This window comes from Sinohyriopsis cumingii, chromosome 15, assembly GCF_028554795.1.
Source record: "Sinohyriopsis cumingii isolate HCF-2022 chromosome 15, ASM2855479v2, whole genome shotgun sequence".
Classification (NCBI taxonomy): domain Eukaryota; kingdom Metazoa; phylum Mollusca; class Bivalvia; order Unionida; family Unionidae; genus Sinohyriopsis; species Sinohyriopsis cumingii.
In genome coordinates, this window is record NC_142975.1 from 70,588,816 (window position 1) to 70,616,398 (window position 27,583).

The 27,583-nt window shown below is 34.0% G+C and overlaps 1 protein-coding gene across 2 annotated transcripts in view; it reads left to right on the forward strand.

The window, feature by feature from the left end:
* Positions 1-5,259: 5,259 nt before the first annotated feature.
* Positions 5,260-27,583, forward strand: part of LOC149782039 (E3 ubiquitin-protein ligase MIB2-like) — a 56,797-nt gene continuing 34,473 nt past the window's right edge. The window contains exons 1-9 of one of the 2 annotated variants that reach the window (XM_089933448.1): positions 5,260-5,497; positions 7,870-8,083; positions 9,457-9,628; positions 11,833-11,939; positions 16,408-16,614; positions 20,873-21,000; positions 24,380-24,490; positions 25,509-25,613; positions 26,509-26,728. In XM_089933448.1, coding sequence (XP_089789574.1) covers positions 7,870-8,083; positions 9,457-9,628; positions 11,833-11,939; positions 16,408-16,614; positions 20,873-21,000; positions 24,380-24,490; positions 25,509-25,613; positions 26,509-26,728 — 1,264 coding nt within the window. In that variant the 5' untranslated portion in view covers positions 5,260-5,497. Of the gene's footprint in view, positions 5,498-5,530; positions 5,704-7,869; positions 8,084-9,456; positions 9,629-11,832; positions 11,940-16,407; positions 16,615-20,872; positions 21,001-24,379; positions 24,491-25,508; positions 25,614-26,508; positions 26,729-27,583 lie in introns of those variants that run through there. The other variant, XM_089933447.1, reaches the window with a different exon arrangement.

The window sequence follows — 27,583 nt, forward strand, 5'->3', positions numbered from 1 at the left end:
GGAGTATTGAAAGATTTTAACTTGGAAACATGATATTGCTTTCCTAAAATAAAAGTAAATCTATTTTTCCAGTTCTGTTTTTTTTTGGAAGATTATAGTTTGGTCTCACTAAAGTTACTTTTATTTATCCAGACTTGATTAAGATAATTTAAACAGTTTTCTTACTTTTCAAGTCCAAGACCCATATTGATTGGAAATAGAATCATAAAAATACAGGGAAGTCAAAGAATTTACTAGAATCTCCAATAAATAGTCAAGAGAATATTCAACAATTTTACAAATAGTAGCCATATTTAATAGAAATACTCCTACTTCACCTCATACTAGCATAGTAGCCATATTTAATAGAAATAGTAGCACTTTACCTCATACTAGTATAGTAGCCATATTGAATAGAAATACTACTTTACCTCATACTAGCATAGTAGCCATATTTAATAGAAATACTCCTACTTCACCTCATACTAGCATACTCATTAACACAAAAACCTAATTTGAACATTTAAGTATTTTTGTTGTAAGCAATTTTAGCATAGCAGTCCTCAATAATGGATGAGAGCATATCAGTACTCAATACTGGATGAGGACATAACAGTCCTCAATAATTAAAGAGAGCATATCAGTCCACAATACTGATGAGAGCATAGCAGTTCTCAATAATGGAAGAAAGCATAACAGTTCTGAATAATGGATGAGAGCATAGCAGTCCTTAATAATGGATGAGAGCATAGCAGTCCTTAATAATGGATGAGGGCATAGCAGTCCTCAGTAATGGATGAGAGCATAGCAGTCCTTAATAATGGATGAGAGCATAGCAGTCCTTAATAATGGATGAGAGCATAGCAGTCCTCAATAATGGAAGAAAGCATAGAAGTTCTAAATAATGGATGAGAGCATAGCAGTCCTTAATAACTGCTATGCTAAAACTGCTTACAACAAAAATACTCACTTAAATATTCAAATTAGGTTTTTGTGTTAATGAGTATGCTAGTATGAGGTGAAGTAGGAGCATAGCAGTTCTCAATAATGGATGAGAGCATAGCAGTCCTCAATAATGGAAGAAAGCATAGCAGTTCTAAATAATGGATAAGAGCATTGCAGTCCTTAATAACTGCTATGCTAAAACTGCTTACAACAAAAATACTCACTTAAATATTCAAATTAGGTTTTTGTGTTAATGAGTATGCTAGTATGATGTGAAGTAGGAGCATAGCAGTTCTCAATAATGGATGAGAGCATAGCAGCCCTTAATAATGGATGAGAGCATAGCAGTTATAAATAATGGATGAGAGCATATCAGTTCTCAGTAATGGATGAGAGCACAGCAGTCCTTAATAATGGATGAGGACCACTCAGTTTAATGGTACTAGTGTTAAGAATTTCACAACCATATGTAACATTAGGTCTAATAAAACTATGATAGAAATTAATGCTGATATTGCCTTAAGCTCAAGGCAGTGTATTTGCTGTTTCATATCAAATATAGTTTTCAAACCATTGTTGGTACCATACTATAATTTACCATTGCCTCTAACTGGAAAACCATTGTTGGTACTGTACTATAATTTACCATTGCCTCTGATTGGAAAACTGTTGTTGGTACCATACTATAATTTACCATTGCCTCTGATGGGAAAACCACTGTTGGTACTGTACTATAATTTACCATTGCCTCTGATGGGAAAACCATTGTTGGTACTGTACTATAATTTACCATTGCCTCTGATGGGAAAACCATTGCTGGTACTGTACTATAATTTACCATTGCCTCTGATTGGAAAACTGTTGTTGGTACTGTACTATAATTTACCATTGCCTCTGATGGGAAAACCATTGTTGGTACTGTACTATAATTTACCATTGTCTCTGATGGGAAAACCATTGTTGGTACTGTACTATAATTTACCATTGCCTCTAACTGGAAAACCATTTTTGGTACTGTACTATAATTTACCATTGCCTCTAATTAAAAAACCATTGTTGGTACTGTACTATAATTTACCATTGCCTCTGATGGGAAAACCACTGTTGGTACTGTACTATAATTTACCTTTGCCTCTAATTAGAAAACCATTGTTGGTACTGTACTATAATTTACCATTGCCTCTAAGTGGAAAACCTGTTGTTGGTACTGTACTATAATTTACCATTGCCTCTAATTAGAAAACCATTGTTGGTACTGTACTATAATTTACCATTGCCTCTAATTAGAAAACCATTGTTGGTACTGTACTATAATTTACCATTGCCTCTAAGTGGAAAACCTGTTGTTGGTACTGTACTATAATTTACCATTGCCTCTAATTGAAAAACTATTGTTGGTACTGTACTATAAATAATACATTACCATTGCATCTAATTGGAAAATCATTGTTGGTACTGCACTATAATTTACCATTGCTTCTGATTGGAAAACCATTGTTGGTACTGCACTATAATTTACCATTGCCTCTGACTGGAAAACCATTGATGTTACTGTACTATAATTTACCATTGCCTCTAAGTGGAAAATTTGTTGTTGGTACTGTACTATAATTTACCATTGCCTCTAAGTGGAAAATCTGTTTTGGTACTGTGCTATAATTTACCATTGCCTCTAAGTGGAAAATCTGTTTTGGTACTGTACTATAATTTACCATTGCCTCTAAGTGGAAAATCTGTTGTTGGTACTGTGCTATAATTTACCATTGCCTCTAAGTGGAAAACCTGTTGTTGGTACTGTACTATAATTTACCATTGCCTCTAATTGAAAAACTATTGTTGGTACTGTACTATAAATAATACATTACCATTGCATCTAATTGGAAAATCATTGTTGGTACTGCACTATAATTTACCATTGCTTCTGATTGGAAAACCATTGTTGGTACTGCACTATAATTTACCATTGCCTCTGACTGGAAAACCATTGATGTTACTGTACTATAATTTACCATTGCCTCTAAGTGGAAAATTTGTTGTTGGTACTGTACTATAATTTACCATTGCCTCTAAGTGGAAAATCTGTTTTGGTACTGTGCTATAATTTACCATTGCCTCTAAGTGGAAAATCTGTTTTGGTACTGTACTATAATTTACCATTGCCTCTAAGTGGAAAATCTGTTGTTGGTACTGTGCTATAATTTACCATTGCCTCTAAGTGGAAAACCTGTTGTTGGTACTATACTATAATTTACCATTGCCTCTAACTGGAAAAACTAAAATTTGTAACTTTTGCATATTTCACTATATTCATCATTTAACATGAATTTGAATTTCTCCATGGATTAAGTACTTACATTCTCTGTGTATTTCAATATATCTGTCATTTAACTTGAAGTTGTATTTCTCCAGTATTCTTCCAGATTTGTTCAATATGCAATTTTTTGTTTTACTGAAATTTTACTGCACATCCCATCTAACTGTATAACTGTCCTGTTTGTGTAAAGCACATTCACTACAATATTTGGCTGGTTTTTCTGTTTATTTTATTTTTCTTGTAGAGTTTTGTGATAAATTTGTTACATAATGTTAATCCATATGTAAAATACATCAAACTGTTGAGTGAAATATTCTTTTTACATTTTGTTTCATTTGCAGCCATATCATAGGTCATCTGATAAATTCTGCTATTGTTTGACAGGGCAGTTTGACAAATAAAATTAAATGCAGAGAAAGTATTTGTTATGAATATCTAATTTGTATTATTTTGCATCTTTTCTCCATGATTATATATTATGTACATCTATATTTTGTTCTTGACCTTGTCCAAAATCAAGTTAATAGTGTACCTGATCAGTGACATTTATATTTGTAAACAACATAATACACTGTTACTATTTCTCTATGAGTATAAACTAAATATTCAAATCATCATCAATGGTAGCAAACATGTTCACTTCTATCTAAATGTAGCATATTAGTTTTTCACATGGAAATTCCTTAACTTGTTGACAACTTTGAATGTTTTAGAAAGGCAACTAACCTATATCCTGGGTCTGTTATTTTGTCACAGCTTTAAATATAATGTTGTTTACTTGGAAATAATTCATTCTTGCCTTAACATCTGAAGCAGAATCATCTCTTTTGTTACAATCAGTTTTTAATTTGGTTGGATTTAATTATTTATTCAAATCATTATTCAGTGGAATTACAAAGGGCTCAATAATATTCTTGGACTAAAACATTAATTTGGAATTATAGTGAATTCAGAGAAGGACATTTTGGATCATTTCATTGTGATACATCAAAAGACTATTAACTCATCGCCACATTCCAGGCCATTGGCACATTTGCAATATACAAACCTACAGACATGTCCATGTATTCAATATCAGAATTACTTGGAATACCACTGGAATTCAGTTGGAACTCAATACATTTGGGCATGTTATGGAACTTTTAGGACTACTTGGGATTTAATTCACAATACTGTCATTTCTTTTTAAATGTTTACTTTGTATTCTCAGGAAATAAATTGTTCTTTGAATTTTACAAAATTTGTTGGTTTTAATTCTTTTCAGTTACTTAGTTTAAAACTACAGAGTTGTAACTGAATTATTAGGTGACAACACCTGGGGAATTTGCTGCAAACTGTTGGCTATTTTTGTTTGTGGATTTGCAATGAAGCTGGAATTCTACAGATTTTCTCATCACCAAAATTACTGCAAGTAATTTGGAACTTTACTGCATTTGCTCTCAGTGATTCACAAAAGTTTAGTAATTATAAATTATCAGTAGATAATGTTAAGTAAGATGTAAGAATACTCGTGTTCTGTCAGATGGATTAGAAACAACATGTACACTCCTGAAAGAAAAAAAAAGAAAAAAATTGAGTGCAGCAACATTTTCTGTTGCTTTTCATAACTAAATTGATCACTTTTCTTTCAGGGAGACAAAACTGCATGATCATAAGTGATGTTCTGGATTCATCTCACTTGTTCATCCTCATGCATTGTGACCTGCTATAAGTTCCCTCTGTTGAAAATCTCATAGACTTGTATGAGAAATAAGAATTTGGATGAGCTTATAATTGTAATTTCACAATATTGATTATTGTCTTACAGGAAATGGAAACTAGTATTGAAAAATTAATGTGTGGACATATGAAAAGAAAATAATGACACATAACTGAGTATTTTGATGTATTTTATTAATTAAATATAACAAAATTCATAATTGCCACTGTAATTTAAAAAGACATAATTGTTTTTTAATGATATGATATTTTTATAGTGGGAACCTGCTTTTGGCACAGACTTATAGGCTTAGTAGACGTGCCACAAAGGGACACATAGTGAATAATGTATCCGTCATGGCGTTACGTGAAGAGTTTCCCGTGCACGGTGCCGTTGTAGCGCTATCTCGTTCATTAGGTAAAACCACTACAAACACTGGTTGTAAAGCACTTATTTTGAGAATTTTATGACTTTTTTACAACGACGTCAGAAGTCACTTAGCTATTCATGAATGGATGAAGCTGAACTTTCTTGCACGCTGACATCTTAACAACGGACAGGTAAAAACAAGCACTTTAACGAGTTTATTTCTTCCTGGTTGGTTGTGGAAATACCAACTGTTTCGATTTCCCTTTAGATAGTGTGGACATAAGTGGTATGCAGTGCGCGTCGTAACACTAAGAGAGTGCGGCCAAATAAAGATTTTGAACAATACACAGTTGTAAATATTATTCAAGATAAGTGTATTTTTAAAACCATGGCTCAAGTAAGTCACACAGGTCTAATGAATTTTGCATACACTTACATTACTTTATCCCATATGATGCTAATAATCTGTCGTTTCAATGGTCCGGGGTAAAGTTGCAGATTTATAGCTTAGGCTTATTGCTAAAAGGGATTGTCTCTTTAAGCAATGAAATTCTTATGCATAATATAAGTATATACCGACATAGTTCAGACTGAATAAACCGAGGTACTCCCTTGTTTCCGTTTTCCTCCACAGACACGTGATTCTGGGGTAAACTAATGTGTACACTCACCAATTGGTGAGTGTACACATTAGTTTACCCCGGAATCAAGTGCCTGTGTTTTCCTCACAAGGAAATAGAGTGCAAAGAAAGTTTAACTCAGTTTTAGAAACACACAGCATAGATAATATGATTGACAATATTGCAGTTTGTAAAACTCTTTGAAAGCAATTGTATGCTTCCTGAGTGGACAAATACACAAAGGTCTTGTTTTGCTTGTATTTGTATGTTTATAAAGACATGATCTGAACGTAGGCCTAAGCTTGCAATGCGTTATTTGTACATGTGTAAATGCATGATGTGAATGTAGGTTTAGCATGTAGTGTGTTATTTTGTATGTGTGTAAATGCACAGTGTTTATGTAAGTCTAGTTTGCAGTGTTCTTTTATGGTCCTTTTGTTGTCATTTTTATAAATGGTCCTTTGAGTAGTTAGAATTTAATAGAATGGAAAAGTTTAGTATGTATGTTTTACCTCCATTCATGGAGATGTGGCATTACTACTACTCTTGTCAGTGCCGGATTAAACCCCTGTGGATGCCCTAAGGCAGTCAAAATCTTGCAAATTATCTCCTAATACGTTTTATCAATATTATTTTGATCCATTGTCACGGGGCCCCTAGGTTAATGCCTTCTGCCTATTTGGTAATCCGGCACTGACTCTTGTACTCTGACAGATATGCCAGGAAAGACAAATTAACAAGAAAGAAAGTCGGGACTAAAATAGATTCATGTGTGCTAAATATATCAGACTGGCCTATCATGTTTGGAGTTTTATGTACAGCAGAACCTGTCTTGAAAGACCACCCCTTCTGACAAAAAAATAATGTTTTTTTTTCTATGAGAGGTATTAATACCATATAATCAATAAATCTGAAGGGAAAACATGGTCTCCCAAGACAGGAGGTCTCTCATAGCAGCAGTCTCTAAAAACAGGTTTTACTGTACTACTAGAATAATAACCATACTGGAGTAAAGTCATAAATGGATAAAGTCATATTGGAGTAAAGTCATAAATGGATAAAGTCATATTGGAGTAAAGTCATAAATGGATAAAGTCATACTGGAGTAAAGTTATAAATGGATAAAGTCATATTGGAGTAAAGTCATAAATGGATAAAGTCATACTGGAGTAAAGTCATAAATGGATAAAGTCATACTGGAGTAAAGTCATAAATGGATAAAGTCATACTGGAGTAAAGTCATAAATGGATAAAGTCATATTGGAGTAAAGTCATAAATGGATAAAGTCATACTGGAGTAAAGTCATAAATGGATAAAGTCATACTGGAGTAAAGTCATAAATGGCTAAAGTCATACTGGAGTAAAGTCATAAATGGATAAAGTCATATTGGAGTAAGGTCATAAATGGATAAAGTCATATAGGAGTAAAGTCATAAATGGCTAAAGTCATACTGGAGTAAAGTCATAAATGGATAAAGTCATACTGGAGTAAAGTCATAAATGGATAAAGTCATATTGGAGTAAAGTCATAAATGGATAAAGTCATACTGGAGTAAAGTCATAAATGGATAAAGTCATATTGGAGTAAAGTCATAAATGGATAAAGTCATACTGGAGTAAAGTCATAAATGGATAAAGTCATATTGGAGTAAAGTCATAAATGGATAAAGTCATATTGGAGTAAAGTCATAAATGGATAAAGTCATATTGGAGTAAAAAGAAGGATATAAGTAGTCAGTAGAGTTAGACTGGACTGCAGATCTGGAGCTGGTTTTGGGAAGTTTCATTGTACCTACAGTTATGGTAAATTTTATCACAGCAGACAGTGTAAGAGACAGACACTTTTGACAAATGAACAGACAGACATACAACTTGTGTATCTCCATGTTCATGCATACTTAGTATATAAGGTAGTGCAGTTTTCAAACATTTTTCAATATAGATGCAGCCTGGGATGCGAGTGGTACGTGGACCTGACTGGTTCTCAAAACGGCAAGATGGTGGAGAGGGCCATGTGGGCACACTTGTGTATGTACCAAAACAAGATGCCTCAGATGGCATGGTTACAGTAGTGTGGGATTCAGGCCGTGAGCTCAGGTATAGAGCAGGAAAAAATGGAAAATATGACCTAAGGGTACTGGATAATGCCACTGCAGGTAACCTGCTTGTCGATATTCTAATACTTTGCTATTTATTCCTTAATGTTATTTCAGAATCAATACTGATAATTTGTTTATTGCTCAAGCAAACATATACACATAAAGCTTACAATGATTAACCTGGGATATACTTAGAAATGATAAACGTGGGATATACTTAGCAATGATTAACCTGGGATATACTTAGCAATGATTAACATAGGATATACTTAGCAATGATTAACCTGGCATATACTTAGCAATGATTAACCTGGGATATACTTAGCAATGATTAACATGGGATATACTTAGCAATGATTAACATGGGATATATTTAGCAATGATTAACATGGGATATACTTAGCAATGATTAACATGGGATATACTTAGCAATGGTTAACCTGGGATATACTAAGACTTATCCAGAATTGTCATCTCATGTCAGAAGAATTTGAATATAGCTGATTTAAGCATGTAAAATACTAAATGGACAGAAATATCAACAGTTGAGCAACTATCCACTATTATCATTTCAAACAATGGTAGATTAAATAAATATAACAAAAAGTCCACAAACATCACATCATGTTGTCATGTGGTTTTTTTGTGCCGTCCGTTATACCAGTACACACTTTCACATCCTTCACAGATCCTGCTTGAGTGCTGGATTTTTCAAGTTTAAAATCACATTTTTGTGGGTGTTTGGTTTAAAATGTATGTACCTAGTAACAGACCATGTATGAGTAATGATAACATATCCATGTACCAGTCGATTTTCCTGGATGCACTCTTGCACCTAATTCAGTAAAATTCAGAAGGGTACACACCCACTTGTCATTTATCATGTGTTCTGTGCTCTGACTAATAGGCAAATTCACTAAGTTATAAATACATGGCTTTCTCACTTGACAGTATAAAAGTTATAATTTAAAGTAGAATGGGCAAGTTAAAATCTCAAATCTATTAGCCCAAGTAAGTAGGCAAGTATAAAAAGATAAAGTCACTTTTAATACAGTATCGGCTATATCATGCCAAGGAAATGGGAGCTAAGTGCCTTTCCCAAATACACATTTCCCTGGGAGGTCAATGAACCCATGACCCTAGAATTACCAATCTGACGTTCTGCTAATTGAGCTATATAGCTTCCAAAAACGGGCAGGATTTTAAACAATATCACCACTTATTCATTGCAAATGGCCATAAAAATTTATCTTTCATCAAACACATGGTGACAGGAGTTGTAAATGGCCAATTAGCAAATGTATGTATGAATTTGTGCCATGAGTTTATGAAGACTTAAAAATTAAGTCTTTCTGTTTAAATTGTTCTATATCATGAATAGATAAACATTTATAAATAAAATCTTATGTTTAAATTGTTTTGATTTTCAGGTATCATCCAAGGAGGAATAACGTGTGATGAATGTAGTCAGAGCCCTATTCAGGGAATGCGCTGGAAATGCAGCTTGTGTGATGATTATGATTTGTGCACAGGCTGCTACATGAAAGGGAAGCATGACATTGCACATGCTTTTGTTCGTATGGATACAAGCATGGCTGTTGCGTATGTATCACATAAATAAGCAACTTTGGAATTGTATCTAGATTTGTCCAATCAGTATGTTTCACAGGAGACATTTACACAGACAGACAAATCAGATTTTGTTGGTCCTGTCTGTCTCAGAAAGCCTGTTAGCATTATTACATCAAAAACAAAAAAAACACTTGTCATTGGTACATGAGATTGTGTTGGTCTTATATGTGTCAGAAAATATTGTTAGCATTATTAAAAAGAAAAAAAGAATTGACATAGACACAGGAAATTGTGATTTTTTTTTAACTGCAATTTTTCTCTGGCCTCTACAATAATTTATCTCTAGTGGAATTACATTATCCATCCATTTTTTTCCAAATCTTTTCATGGTAACCTATTCCATAGTGTACTTCAGAAAAACATTGTGTGTGACATTGTGTAACAAAATTTTCTTTTCTTTATTTCATTGAAAGCATCATTTTCTGCAGGGCATTATGTAAACCTGTATCCAGTAGTTTCATCATCTGAAGAAATGTTCTTCTATGATAGTTGAACACAGAAATGAATTTGGAGAAGCATTGGTCTTTTTAATAGAAGACTGACCATTTTATAATTTGTTCCCATCATATTTAAAGTGAATGTATCACAGTTAAAGGAAACACTCACTGTGTGTATCAACAGAACTAGGGGTTACTAACTTATGGAACTATTTGGATTAAAATACAATGCAGTTATCTCATTTCATTTTGTTGTTGTTGTTGTTATAGGGTTTAATGCCATTTTTCAGCACACGATAGGCTATACATGGCGGCCAGTATTAATGGTGAAGGAAGAACCCAGGAAAACCACGGAAAGAACCACCGACCCTCGAGAAGCTACTGGCAAGCTTTCTCACATTGGCTGAATCCGAGTCTCGAACCCACGCAGACAGAGGTGAGATGGCAGTGATCTGTGACGGAGAGTGCTTTAGACCACTCGTCTACTTGGGGCCCCAGTTCATTTTGTATTTCAGGGTTTGATATGTTATTAATTCCATAACTTAAGTGTCACAAAATCTCATGGTTACCACTAAATGTATTTAACCAGTGATGCATTACAAGGTGAGCATGAGCAAAGGACGGACAGCTCATACAGACGAAAGTGATCACTATTAGTAGGTAAACTATGAAAGATGAAGAACAAAAACAGAACTTTTCTCAGTTGATTGGTCACGTGTATTACTTTGTACACAAAATTTATAGCTTTTGATACAGTTAAGCAGAACCTCCTTCTTAATGTGGAGGGACTGACAGACCTAACCTCAGCTGGGTTGTGGGCTGAATATTAATAAATTTCCAGAGTCTTTCAAAATGCCATATTTTGTCAGGGTCAAGGATCCTTGAGGCAAATTTAGATAACACCAATGAGCAATCATTTGGAATACAGGAAGAGTCTGATCTTCTGTTAGAGAGGCCTCAGTCATCCAGTATTTTTTGGCTCATAACAATCACATGCCCCTCTTTTTAGTCAAAATCCACATGAAAGGCTATTTACTAAGTTGACTTGTCTCAATCCCCGCTGTGCTATTGCAGGGAAATGACAGACTAAATAATGTTCAAACATCATTATCTTCAATCTTACAGACATGCATGTATGGTGTGTCGTTTCCACTCTCTTCATCAATTCAGTCTCAGAAACATATCTTGCATGTGTTTTATTTGATGTGACCATGTTGGAAGAGAATAAACAATACCAAGAGAGTCCAGCATAGACAAAGGGAGATAACTATTTTAGCATGTATATACACTTGACATAGTTTATGACATTGTCGGCGTGCACTTATTATAATGAGGTTTAGAGTCATGCATTTAACCTAAATAATGCCTTTTTAAGCACACATTGCAGCTGTTGTATCAAGTACAACTCAAGGAGGAAACCAGAAAATTTGGCGAGAAAAAACATCAAGCTTGGCTTGGCTACCGCTTACTTTTGCATGTACATGTGATGGAAGAATACAAGTATTTAGAGACCATGTATTTACATAACTTTAAAACTGCTGACCATGTATTTACATAACTTTAAAACTGCTGACCTGTGCTAAGTTAAATTTGTATTGGGTAATTCTGAGCCAGTGAATACCATCCTATGTCTTCATGCTTAACATTCTACTTTAAAGTCAGAGTCCAGTTGCATGTATACAATTTGAAGAAAAAAAATTGTCTGGTGCTTTGAAGATTTCTTTGTTAAATTTTCAGAGTGGGTTTACCTCCCAGGTTGCACAGTAAAAAGATGGAGACTTATGGAATTTTTCAAGGAGCTGAGATAATGAGAGGACCCCATTGGAAGTGGAAGAATGATGATGGTAGGAATTGTAATATTTGCCATGGTTACCATAGATACCAGTACTCACTTATGTGTCAAACTGCAAATTTTAATGACCCAGATGTGCTGTTGCATAATCCACCAACAGATCTGGATCTTTGCAGTTTCTTAGGAGTAATCATTAGAATAAACAAGATAGACCGTTATCTGTCTGTACATTATGTGATGAATATGGCTTTGTGTTGTTTCCAGTTGGAATTAACTTATGAGGAAGTATATATGGCAAATATTTTCAACCCATTCTCTCTGAGAAAATTTATTATAATAATAATAATAATAATAATAGTAATAATATAATATTAATAATAATAAAAATAATAATAATAATAATAAAAATAATAATAATAATAATAATAATAATAATAATTGTATTATTCTTTTCATGCATTCTTTTAAAATAACTCCCCATTTTTACTTTTCTTGTAGCAACAGGAAGACATGGGCCATGGGAGTTCTCAAATAATATCAACCAGTCTTTGATTTGTTTATCCATTAAAATGACAGATAAACACCATTACAAATTAATTTTCTAAAGTCACTAGATGTAGTTTACAGATTGTTTCCTTGACGATGTTGCCAAGTAAGCTTATTCAGAGGTCACCAGGTTTAGTTTACACATTAATTTGTTTCTTCAGTAGAGGTGTCATTAACAAAGATTGAGAGGAAATCATGGAAATATAATACTAACACTAAAACAGCAACAAGTGTGAAAATGAAAATGACATATTTTATGGTACACTTAATAATCAGTTATATCAGTCAATTCCCAATGAGCCATAAACATGTTGATTGTAAATAACAAACAAGTAAACAACCTTTCATCCTGAGACAGATGGCATAATTAATTTCTGAATCACTTCGATATCTGTAAAATCAGCTTTACATGGAGACAACATGCGAGCCTCATTTATATTTACCAAATACTACCAAGGGAGATAAAGAAGTAAAATGCTCACAGTTCCTATTCTTGCTAAACTTGATTAACTTCTATGATATAAAGTGTTTAAATATGTATGCAGATTAATATTTCCACGTTATCATTTTCCAGTAAACATAAATGGGTTTACATTTGTAATAAAGCAGTCAATGTCTGCAACAGGTAAATTTCACAAATTCTTGTAATTTCAGTTTTGTTCAATTTTATTTTTTCATTGATAACCTCATTTTGGGCATAGTTTGGTCTTCATACCTATTGTAAAAGTACAAATAATGGTATTCCATGATGAAATTCTTGAACCAGTCTGAGCAGTTTGGCTCCATTACATATTCAAGGTAGTTATTGCCATATTTGGAGTTTTAGTGTCAAGGTCACTTAAAGCATTCTTTTATGAAAATATGGATAGTCTTTCTGAGTTTAAGAGATAAGTTAATATGAATAGATGTATATTATTTGAGTTATACATTTTGTTGGCAAAGACATTTTGTATGTTTTGAAACAATACCAATGATAGAACTTAGTTACATTCACAGAAAAGTTTCTAGGAAGACTTATCACCAATGGCAGTACCTGCATACAATGAATAGATAGTTTACAAACAAAATGAAAAGCAAATACCAGAAATGCAACCAGAATTTTGTTACCTGTAAATGAACACTGAAATATTATCATGCTTTTGACTGGAATCTTTCTGATATGCAATTTCTCTACCATGATAATAGGACTGTCACACTTTTTATTTAGTCCAATTACTTTCATGTTTCTTTTTAAACTGAGAATATCTGAACGTTTTGCAGCAACTTATTCTGTCAGTGGCAACCATACCACTTTGAAACTAAATTGCAGGTGTTACATTAAACTCGTATTCCTACCTACCTATTACACAAAATGCTGTGTTTACAAAGGAAGTGAGCTTGTAACTCGATTAATTTGTTATAGCCTGGTACCTTCTCATACAGTTCTTTTGCAATGTAAGAGAGACAATCCGTGATGGCTAAAATTCAGTCATGGATGACAGTCTGACTTGAGGTGAACAATACTGTGCTGCTTGAAAGTTAGCTTTTGTCGTATTGATAATTATTGGTAATAATAACTAGTAATTCTCAAAGTGACTAATTATCTTTGGTAATAATGGCCAGTAATTATCAAAGTGACTAATTATCTTTGGTAATAATAGCTAGTAATTATCAAAGTAACGAATGATAATTGGTTGTGGTTGTTGTAGGGTTTAACGCCATTTTTCAGCACATGATAGGCTATACATGGCGGCCAGTATTAATGATGGAGGAGGAACCTAGGAAAACCTTGGAAAGAACCACTGACCCACAAGAATCTACTGCCAAGCTTTCTTACATACCCACATTGGCCGAATCCTAGACTCGAATGCACACAGCCAGAGGTTGATAATTGGTAATAATAACTAGTAATTATCAAAGTGACTAAACCTGCCACCGTCAGCATGGATAATTGAATTACTTATCTGTTTGTATGGATTTATGTTAGATACTTTATTTGGCATGTCAAAACAAGTGGTATTTTGTTGAACTTTAGAAATCAACAAATATTTTAGAGATTTCCATCAAAAACCCTAATGTGACTGTTTGTGAGGGGTAAATTTGTCATTTATGTACTAATATGACCATATTAGAGGGATGGCTGTCCTATTAGGATACTTTTTAAAATGTTTTGGTGTCAAGGGATTCCTCCAATTAAAAAGTGGATTGCTGTTGGTCAGTGGATTGGGGGGTTGGGTTGCTGAAGTGGGGGACCTCAGAACATGGAGGATATAAAGCAAATAGTCAACCAAAGGCCATAGGTCAGGGTCATCATAATGACATATACTGTCTCATAAAGAAAGCAAATCGGCAACCAAAGGCCATAGGTCAGGGTCATCAGAATGACATACACCGTCTCATAAAGAAAGCAAATAGTCAACCAAAGGCCATAGGTCAGGGTCATCAGAATGACATATACCATCAATTAAAGAAAGCAAATAGTCAACTAAAGGCCATAGATCAGGGTCATCAGAATGACATATACTGTCTCATAAAGAAAGCAAATAGTCAACCAAAGGCCATAGGTCAGGGTCATCAGAATGACATATACTGTCTCATAAAGAAAGCAAATAGTCAACCAAAGGCCATAGGTCAGGGTCATCAGAATGACATATACCGTCTCATAAAGAAAACAATTAATGTTTGTCATATTGTTCATCTATCAATAAAGTCAAGTGAGTTTATCGCATATCCAGCATCTGCATTTTATATCCCTCTTCAATTGCTTTTCACTAACCACTGGACCAGTTTTGACAAAATTTGGCAGAGAGTATTCTGTCATTCAGTACTTTCTCATTTATTTAGTGCTTTCTCATTTATTTAGTGCTTTCTCGTTTATTCACATGATGCCCCTCTGACATTAGGTGTTGTCACCAAAGCAAAACCAGAGAAAGTTTAAGTGATTTCTCAAAAATTGCTGAACAGAATCAGATTTTGCCCAAAAAATATTGGCTTGAATACCTTATTATATATGCTCATATGGTAGAACCTGCATCGAAAGACCATCCCTTCTGTAGAGGGAGAACCTGGTCTCTTAAGACAAGTGGTCTCTCATAGCAGTGGTCTTTCAAGACAGGTTTTACTGTACAAAAGATGCCAATCTGCCTTACAATGTTACCACTTTTTACTGATAATAGAGGGTATTTAAATAACTTCTTCAGAACTGAATTTGACCAGACTTGACAGAAAGCATCTTGGAAAGAAGACCTTTGTGCAAATAATGCTAATCTGCCATCAGATATGGCCACCATCCTAAAAGTTTAAACAAAACTTTTAAATGACTTCTTTAAAACCACTGAATAGAATGTAACCAAACTTGATAGAAAGCATGAAAACCTGTCCGATTTATATAAATGATGCCAATCTGCCAGCAAATGTGGCCACTGGTACAAACAATAGATTGGCTTTTAACAACTTAGGAAAAACTACATAACAGAATTTGACCATATTTAACAGAAAACATACGGACATGGTGGTTGTAGAGTTTTGTACAACTAACGATGATGTGCCATCAAATATGGCCATTGTTACAAATAAATAAGCCTTTAAACAACCTCTTAAATACTTCTACACATACTTTGACCATATTTGACAGAAAACATTGTGGTATAAAGATCTTCAAATGTACACCATCAAATATGGCAGCCATTACTACAAATAGAATAACCTTAAATGACTTCTTAGAAACTGGTAATGGCTTTCAAAGCACTTTTTGCGTAGGGGAATTTTGGTATTGAACAAATGATGCTGATGTGCCATCAGATATGGATGAAGGTACAGAAAGTAGAACCCTCAAAACAATTTGTTTTTATAATATATGCAGTCAACAGCGTTTGAAGAAATTTCAACAGAATGCATCCTACTGACCTAGATTTCTTTGTAAACTGTTGTTACTTTTGGCTGTTAGGAAGATGAGGAATGTGAAGCCCACTTATAACTCTTGTTTTAATTTTCAGGTGGTGAAGGACAGGTTGCTTCAGTTATAAAGATGACAGATTGGACAGATAAAGGAGTTACATCATACCATGGGGGAGTGGAGGTAAAATGGCAGATGACAAAAAAAACTGGAACATACAGACTGGGAGGAGAAGGATCTGTTGACCTAATCTACACCAAACCTGGCCAAGGGGATGCCTACTACCCAACACACTTGCCAGTTGTTGGTTTGTGAACTGTTTTTATCCAACACTACTGAACAGAGTTTGTCCCAGTATGACATGGAGCTAGTGGCACTAAGACCTTTCAATTGGAACAAATGGTGCAGACTTGCCATATATGGCCTCCAATAACTAATAATAGAAATCCATTCAAACCACTTCATTTCCATAACCACTGCACAAAACTTTTTCAAATCAAGGTCCTCGAAATTTTGCAAATGATTTTGGATTTATCATCAAATATAATGGCTTTACCCCTGTCTGTGCATTTGTGTGCATGTGTTGGTGTTTCCCTGATGACCACAAGTGTTCACAGAGTGTATGGCATTTATTTGTTCATTTTTAGCTCTACTGGTCATAAAACAGTAGAATTAATGGGGTGGCTGGTTGTAAGTTCTATGTTGTCTGATGTCTATCCATCCACTGGTACATATTTGTTAACATTACTCCTCTACTGAGAGGATTGCCATGAAACTTTACATACAGACATTCATCCCAAGGTCAAGTTGTTCCTATGCAGTGTTGCTCAGATATCCAATATGGCCACTACAGCATCCATCTTGAAAATATTGATATTGAAATTCTCTTGGATGGATGGTCATATCAGAATGGGTTTTCATGATGACAGGTTGATCCTAAATGATCCATATGACCACCTCAGCATTCATCTTGAAAATATTGTTATTGAAATTCTCTTGGATGGATGGTCATATCAGAATGGGTTTTCATGATGCCAGGTTGATCCTAAAAGATCCATATGACTACCTCAGGATTCATCTTGAAAATATTGTTATTGAAATTCTCTTGGATGGATGGTCATATCAGAATGGGTTTTCATGATGACAGGTTGATCCTAAATGATCCATATGACCACCTCATGAACCATCTTGAAAATCATGTCACCACTTACTTCCTGAATAGAAAGACATGTCGACTTGGGTTTTCATGATGTCAGGTTGATCCTAAATGATCCATATGACCACCTTATGAACCATCTTGAAAATCATGTCACCACTTTCTTCCAGAATAGAAAGACATGCTGACATGGGTTTTTCACCAAAAGACGGGGTTGGAAGGGGTTTTCAATAAATTTCAAAACAGAATAGTAATTTAACCATTGACCCCAAAATCTCAAGAGTCATTTGTTTTTAACAGTCATGAGCTCATATCTGGAATTGTTTGCTATTCTTGAAACAAATTGAGGTTTAAGATTTCTTGTCTCATGCTGAATAAAGAGAATACTTGTATTTTGTGAGAAACATACAAGCAGACAACATGGCCATTAGTACTGATTTATGCGTAAGTGTTTCTCTTTCCAATTATGTATGACTGGTAGGTCATCTTTGAGACTGAGATGGAAAAAAATATACTACAGTGAGCCATTGTGATTTAACAGTTCACAGATCTGATATAGCAATATTATTATCTCTGTATTCAATCTCAAGTAATTCCAAAGCATGAATTAAATCATTGAGTTTAATGTACGGTAAATTCTTTGTGAATGATTTAGTAAAACACCTGAATTTTAAGCATTGCACTGATTAAAGCAAATTTATTTGCCAATAAAACACAATTCAAGTTTGTCCACTTACCTTTGACAACTGGCCTTACCAGCTATCGTATTTTCCAGTTTTGTCTAATTGATTATAATTTCATGGGCAAACAAATGCTAATATAAGTGGTTCCATCTTTCTCTGTCATAAATGTCAGTCGATGATCTCCAAAGAATCTAACCTTCATCCAGTTATGCATTCCTAAGTGTGACATCAATGAGGAGTTTGCTTCACCCAGTTCATGTTGACTTTACATAGGTGTTGTAATATCGGCAGATAAAGTGTAACATTAGTCTGGCAAATGTCAATCACTGGTGCATACTGTAAATTTGTTACGAACAGTGCATGCTCTGTATGAAATGACCCAGAGGTGAATCAAGGTAGTTAAGACTGATGCTTTGGTACAAATCAATATACGTCATAAAAATGCACAGGTTGGAATTTCTGTTTGTCAGAAATGGGTCAGCATCAAGAGCTATGGGTGTGCATCTATTGAGAACCCTGGTTGGTCTTAAAGGAATATAATTTCACCTAGACATACAGTATTGCCATCACAGCAGCCATCTTGACAATATTATCACTACACCACCTGAATTAATAGTAATATAAACATCGGGCTTTCACTAAAACTTATTATGATGTCCAGTTGGTCCTGAATGAAAATGGTTCCAATTTGACATCCAATATGGCCACCACAACAGCCATATTGAAAATCTTGTTATTGCTGCTCATCCTGAATAGAAATTCATTTTTACCATAACTTCTTATTTGGTGTCTAGTCCAACATAAGAATTGTGCCAATCTGATATCCGGTATTCCCATCAATCCTGAAATTTTATTGCTACTTCTGGAAGATAAAAAGTCATATCAACATTGGATTTTCACTTGAAGGCTTATAATGTCCAATTGGAACTAAATGAAAATGGTGCTGATCTGACATTATGGCCACCATGGCAGCCATCTTGAAATTTTTGTTATTGCTACTCCTAGACAGAAGTCATATCAATGTGGGTTTTCACTAGGAGACAAATATGAGATCTAGTTGGTCCTGAATGAAAATAATATCAATCTGACCTTGTGTATGGCTGCCATATTGAACACATTGAAAGTCTTATCACTAATTCTCCTGAATGGAAGGCAATATTAACATGGAGTTTTCACCAAAAGTTTTCTAATGATGTCTAGTTTGTCCTAAATGAAAATGATGCTAATCTTGCATTCAGTATGGCAGTCACAGTAGCTAATTTGACAATCCTATCACTAAAGAATATCCGATATGATTTCAAAACTCAGCCGTTAAAAGGAAGAAATGGTTATATCATGATTTCCAGGAGATTCTTTTCAGTCAGTGAAGTTGTCAGTCCCTTCAGGGGACTTTTGTTATTTATTTTAATATCCATATATATCTTTTCTTTCATGGATATAATAATACAGTTCTTGGAGTTATAACTGTTACAACTCTATGGTCTTAAACTAAATAACAGAAAAGAGCAAAAAACCCTTAGTTTTGTAAAATTCAACAAATAATTTATTTCCCTTGAAAAAATGAAAATTTACAAAGAACTTACAGTATTGTGGATTAAATACCAGATAGTACTAAATGTTCTATCACTCGTCCAACAGTATAGGGTATTCCAAATGAATTCCAGTGGTCTGAATTAATTCCAGTTTTGAATGTGCTCATGTGCCAACAGTTTTGATGTATAACAATGATATGATTCAAATGTCTTTGAATGAATTGATAGTAATTCCAAATTAGTAATTTAGACCTAAATTAAAAATCTCTTTGTAATTCCAATGAATGATTTGAATAAATAAATTGAATCCTGTTAACTGAACATAACTAGAATTGATTCCGCAAAGATTAATGCTACAATGCAGAATTTCTGTTTACTTTCGCTTATATAAAAAGCTAAGAGGACAATATGAGGACCAGAATGAGGGTCAAAAGTTCATTTCAAGAACATACAAAATTGTCAACAAGATCAGGTCTGTTATTTCAGTTTTACTAAGCTATCTGACCAAGAACATATAGATCATGTCTTCTAGTGGGGAATACCGATGTCCTGACTTCAAACTCAAGTAAACATGTTTACCTACAATAATAATAATCATAATATATAAGATACTATCATAAACAAATATTAGCTGTGTAACTTATAATATATTGTTTATAAAGAAAAGACATTAGCCAGGGTGGCCCAGCTATTACCCTCAATTTTGGACAAAGGTCAGTCACCAATACAATTTAGATAAACATGACATAATCTTGGGACAGGTATCAAAGCTCACTGTTCAGCTTACTGGCTGCATCAAGTCAAAAGTACAGCTTGCCAGGCTGTAAAAGTTTTAAATTATTTCTTATTGTTTTGAAACTGAAACATGAAACTGGTCTTGTTCTGTTAGTCTAATTTTGTGTTACTTATTTTTTTTTTTAAGTCTGCTCAGCCAAAGCCACCAACCACTTGGCAAATAAGTGAAGGAGTAGATTATTCAAGCTCCGTGTCCTTGTAGCAACTGTTATCTCACTTTTGAAATCTTTAAAATTTGTCTTGCCTTTAATGAATTCTGACAGATATGATACATTCATGATAATGTGTCTGGTATCCATCTTGCATAGGGATCACTAAGTCAGAAGATAAAAATCAGTTTTGGATGAAAGCATTAATGTCTGTAAAATATGTTTAATTATATCGTTATCTTAACTTCAGATGTGATATCACCTGGGGAAGTTGTCCTGAAGCGCAGTGACAAAGTCAGGGTGAATTTAGACATCACAAGTTTTGAACAAATGCAGAAGTATGATATCTATGGTGGCTGGAATAAAGATATGGAACAGGTAAAGACCTTTCTAATCACAAACAGGACTGTATTATGTGGACACCTTCATACTGAAGACAGAAGTGACCATTCAATATACATACAACCCAGACTTCTATAGCAAAGCTATCAGGACTTCTAGAAGGACTTCTATTTATCCATAATTAATCATTGTCAATTGAAATAAATATTACTCTTCAGTGAATGTTTGAACTCACTTAATAGCAAATAAGTTGCCTCTGTGTCCTTACTAACAGTGATTTAATGTTACTAAAGGTACATTTCAAGAATTTCTTTAGGTACATTTCAGGAATAAAGGTACATTTCAAAATTAGAGGTACATTTCAAGAATTATTCAGTCTTGCAAATCTTGACAGGTGCTTGTGATATTATGTGCAGATTTCTTTAAGATGCATATTTTACCTGCCCTGTACAGATATATCTTAAATATTTTTAAGTGCTTTAAATGTCAGCTAAGTATAGAAAATGTTTTCTTGTATGCTTAGCGCTTTTCCAGAGAGAACGTACACTATAGTTGTTGGAAAGCAATTTAAACACAACCACCACTAATCAGACTTCCCTAAGAACGTAATCTACTTTCCAAAGAAAATTATATTCAACAAACAGCCACCCTTAAAATATTTGACTAATTCACCTTCCAAGCAAACTGCTATTTTGATATTGATTATTGTATTATTATTCATTAATTACTTGATAAATTGTTATTTTGGTGACAAATAATTGAATCTGCCATTTGTATGTAAACAGGCTGTATCTATTGTACAGAGATTTGTGAAGTCCATTATATTTAAACAGTCATTTACCCAATTGATAAAGACTATTACAGTACACCTGGCTCAAAACAATGGACTTGAGCTGTGTTCTTTCCTTATTTTCATGTATGCCTCATTGATTAGCAGATTCATTTAATTGTATCATGTAAAAATGCTTTGTTTACATAAACTGATTATGAGCTTATTGCATCAATTTGACTTGAAAGTCCGTCATTCAGTATGACTTAAAGTCCATCATTCAATGTGACTTCAAGTCCATCATTCAGTGTGACTTAAAAGTCCATCATTCATTGTGACTTCAACTCCATCATTCAGTATGACTTAAAATCCATCATTCAGTGTGACTTCAAGTCCATCATTCAGTATGACTTAAAAGTCCATCATTCAGTGTGACTTGAAAGTCCATCATTCATTGTGACTTCAAGTCCATCATTCAGTATGACTTAAAATCCGTCATTCAGTATGACTTAAAGTCCATCATTCATTGTGACTTAAAAGTCCATCATTCATTGTGACTTCAAGTCCATCATTCAGTATGACTTAAAATCCATCATTCAGTATGACTTAAAGTCCATCATTCAATGTGACTTCAAGTCCATCATTCAGTGTGACTTAAAAGTCCATCATTCATTGTGACTTCAAGTCCATCATTCAGTATGACTTAAAATCCATCATTCATTGTGACTGAAAAGTCTATCACTCATTGTGACTTAAAAGTCTATCATCCAATGTGACCTAAAAATATCATTCAGTGTGACTTAAAAGTCCATCATTCATTGTGACTGAAAAGTCCATCATTCAATGTGACCTAAAAGTTCATCATTTCTTCATTTGCATTTGCTCTGATAGGACATTTAATGAACTAACTAAATAGTGATAAATAATAACTGTAGTGCACTAATTTTGGAGAATTGAGTAGAAGTAAGCAGGTAAGTTAACAGCTTAGATTTATGATTCATTTTCTTATTACATTTCATTTTAATTATTATTTGTACTTATGTCAGTTTTGTGAGTTCATTTAGCATTGAATAATAACACAAGGACACCAAAGGGATTTTTAGAATCTATCATTGTGCATAGGCCTATCAATTTTCCAGAGATCAGAATAAGAATTGATCAGATTTGACCAGTTTCATGTACTAATAATCAATCCATGATAACATGAGATTTGATTGGCCATTACCTCTGTTGTTGTTGTAAAGCAGTGACAGTGAACCAGTCAATACCAATTTTTCTCAAACACTAGGCTAACGATATGTATGAAATATGTAGTGTAGTTGCCTTACATACATGTGAAGGTGTTACATTATGCATGAAAGTGCAGGCCCGCCACTGATCAGATATCAAGTGTCCCCACTGAAATTAATGAATTTTTTGTCAAGTCTTTTGACCATTATCACAAAATTATTGGTTGTGATGAGAAACAAATTACTAGCTATCTGAAATCTGTACAAAAGTTCAGATCTGTCTGGCTGGGGATATATTGATGGTTATCAAACCAGGAACAGGAGAATGCACGATTAGCACAGTTTGTATGGCACAAAATAGGAAGAATGTTTTACTACAGGTTGTACAAAACATTGCATCTCTGCTTTGGATGATCAGCAAAAACAGTTGATCACCAGACAGCTTGATTAGCCCATGGGCTTCAGTCTCATATGGGACTTCAGCCTTTTGAAACCTACCAGATGAAGAAAAGGAAGTTCTAGTTGAACTTAAAGCAGGATACAGTCTGTCTAGTGAGGCACTGAATAAGTTCCAATCTCTAATTCACGTGCTTCAGATTTCAGAGGTACCCAATATTTGCATTGGTCTGAAAATGCATCAATTGAATCATATTTCTCTTGTATGGAATTATTTCTGCAATCTTTATCAAATGTGTTGAAAAACCAACCCGGAGAAAAGCTAGCAACTTCACCAACTGTAATAATTCTTGCTGATATAATTGTAAATAAATATTTAGTTGCCTGTATCCAGGTAATTATTTCATAAAGCATGCAGGTTTCAAGAGAATTTATCACATATGCTTAGATTAGTGAGAGAACAGGTCTATACATTGCCAAAGAAATGTATGAGGAACTTCATGACCTGAAAGCAATCCACAAGTCTCTAAGAAATAGACTTACTCAAGAGACCCAAGCCATGTTCATCATGGGGAAGACTGGTGCTAAAGATACAACATACTTTATGTTACAAGCCGTTAAGGAGTGGAGATCATTAGAGAAAGAAAACTCTCAAGTCTAGCAAATGTTTCCTGGACTCGAGTATTACTCACTGGCTTCAATGTTTTTTTTTTCTTTATTATTTCTCTAATACATCTTAAGCATGAAGAAGAATTTAACTTTTCTTTCTTTTGTTTTAAGCAATGCCTCAAGTATTGTAACCTCAAAATATTTGACCAATCAGTGTCCTATTGCAATTTTGGCCTAGCAAAATCACTCGACACCTATCTGTAAATGACATTTTTACCTTCCCTTAGTCACTTGACTGTATTATACAGGTTTCACTGTGGGGTGGCGTTGGGTGGGGGTAGAAGAGACACACACAGCTACAACTGGTGTGCTTCTTATTTATTTGTTTAAATGTCCATCTTTTCTTTTTTAGTGTACCAAAGAATTAGGAACAGTGATTGACCTACATTTTGGAGGTAAAACTGTCAAGGTGCAGTATGAAGATGCAAAGAAGTGGACTATCAACAAACAGGCTCTTACAAGGGTAATTACTATGGCTCTTACAATTGTAAATACTATGGCTCTTACAAGGGTAATTACTTTGGCTCTTACAGTTGTAAATAATATGGCTGTTACAGTTGTAAATATGGCTCTTACAATTGTAAATACTATGGCTCTTACAAGGGTAATTACTATGGCTCTTACAATTGTAAATAATATGGCTCTTACAATTGTAAATACTATGGCTCTTACAATGATAATTACTATGGCTCTTACAATTGTAAATACTATGGCTCTTGCAAGGATAATTGCTATGACTCTTACAAGGGTAAATACTATGGCTTTTACAATGGTAAATACTATGGCTCTTACAAGAGTAATTACTATGGTTCTTACAAGGGTAAATACTATGGCTCTTACAAGAGTAATTACTATGGTTCTTACAAGGGTAATTACTATGGCTCTTACAAGGGTAAATACTAAGGCTCTTACAGGGGATATTACTGTGGCTCTTACAAGTGTAATTACTATGGTTCTTATATGATATATACTGTAGCTCTTACTTGGGTAAATACTATGGCTCTTACAATGGTAAATTCTACTGCTCTTACAAGGGTAATTACTATGGCTACAAGGGTAAATATTATTTATAATGGAAAATTTCATTCTGTACAAGAAAAAATCTTAGTTATAATGAAAAGGTCTGTTTCTAAACTTATAATATCAAATGTAGTAAACAATAGATAGACCTGGCATTTCATGGGGAATTTCCAATGATCTGGACTTAGATTGAGATAAACATGTTTACAAAACCAAAATCAATGACTTGGGTCAGGTAGAAAATGACCTTGATTTTGGACAAGGTCAAGTCCAAAATATAATTATTTGTAGCATATAATGAAACTTAAAAATAAAAAAAAACCACTGACAAACAAACAATGCATCTGAAATATATACACAAGCAAATCACAGGCACTGGTACCCTGAGTTGTATGATGATTCTTAGGATCATGGGAGAAACATTGACACATTTAATTGATAATTGCTGTATTGCATTGTAGGTCCACAGCTTTTCAAATGGACAGCCAGTAGAGATACTGGATTCCTATAATGCTGTAAAGGAGTTACAGGAAGGACATGGTGGATGGAATGATGAGATGAAAGATGTAAGTCGATCCAAACTGCATTTTGATCATCAAGAACTATGGTAGAGGTTTTCTAAGAGGTCAGAGTAATTTCTGTTTGGAATCCATAATTTTTGGTTATTATGGAAAACTATATTTAATGGAATAGGATCCCTCATTTGTCCAGGTTTTCTTTTGCCATTGTCTGACAATTCTTTTGTCTTTTTCTTCTTAGAAAATTATATTCATAAAATGAAAATTTTACAGAAATTAATAAATCTAGCTCATCAGATACTGAAAAATCAAAGATGTTGTTGGAGATTTGTTAGTTTTTTAGAATTTCACAAAATTAGACACAAAGCCTACATGTGCTATTTTGAGACTTGTAATAGGTTCACATCCATGAAATTGTGTCCCATCTAGCATAGTCCATGAAATTGTGTCCCATCTAGCATAGTCCATGTTGAATATCAAGAAAATTTTATCCACATAAACTTTTGCTTCTGCAGTATTAAAAAATACTACCGGCAATCTTTGACAAAGTTTTGAAAATATCTTGTGATTATATGTAACTAAGTATGATTTTTGTGTTTTTACTCCAAACCTAATTGTTTGTTATATATATATATATATATATATATATATATATATATATATATATATATATATATATATATATATATATATATATATATATATATATATATATAGATAGATAGATAGATAGATAGATAGATAACTCTTTTTATTATCATTGGTACCATCTGTTTCAATTTTAGGCAGAACAAGGGTTTCAGGAAAGGAATGACAATTCTGTTAAACCCTTGGAGAAAAGATTGAGTGACAAGTCTGAAGATATAATCTTCCTTTGAAATAAACTGGTATCAACTCAGTAACTGTTTCATTTGGCATTAGGACTGGCTCTCATTTTTTGCAGGCACTTGGCCAAGTGGGACGGATTGTAAGGATTGACAAAGATGGTGATTTGAAGGTGAAAGTTCCAGATGGTCATATCTGGGTTCTTAATCCAACCTGTTGTATGCCTTGTGAAAATAAGCTAAAGGAAGAAGGTGCTCCTCAAGTCAATGCATCAGATGAAGAAGACAGCGATGATGAAGAAGATGTTGATGCTGAAGATTTATCAAGAAACATGAATGGTAATTTTTCACTATAACACCTGAGATCTCCCCTCTCTCTCTCTCCCTCCCCCTCTCTCTCCCTGTCTCTCTCTCATAATGTTTTATTTTTGTTTTAGCCTTTGCATAAATGATTATAATCTTTCTCCTTGTTTGAGCAAACTTTAATCACATCTGTAAATGTAATTTGCTTTCTGATCGGTGAGATGTTATGCAGTATGATTTCTGACTGAAACTTTTCAGGCATAACAATCCATGATAAACTCTCAGAAACTTGTCTGTCATTCTGCTGTAATTCATACTTAATCAGCCATGTTTTCTCTAATGTGATTGGCTATTAATGGTCATGTGATAGTTCCCAGTGCTTCTCAGTGAAGCTTTGCCCTTATTGACTCCTTACAGTATTAGAAAAATGATTGGATATTAACCTGAATATTAACCATATATGCTCTTTTATAAGTGGAGTCCATAAAGTGCTGACTGATCTGGGTCTATGCAGTTTATTAGGAGTGATCAGTAAAACAAACAACATTGACCCCTAATCTGCAGGTGTGTCGTGTGATAGCAGATCAGGGTCTGTATGGCTTTTTTCAGTTGGACTCCACTTATAAGCAAGTATATACAATGTTCTTGACCATTTACTCCTACAGTATAATGCTTAGTGTGACATAAAGCCACAGAAAATTTTAAGAAAGGTACATATTTGTTTAAATCTAATGAAAAAGTGTAATAATTTGGATACAGTGTGCTTTTTAGTCACAAATCTATTTTATCCCAGGTGCATTAACTCAGTTGTTTAACCTCTGCATCTAATACATGACATGTCTTCATGATATTGTATGGTGTCCATCGGTATGTATGTTACAGCAAGCTGTT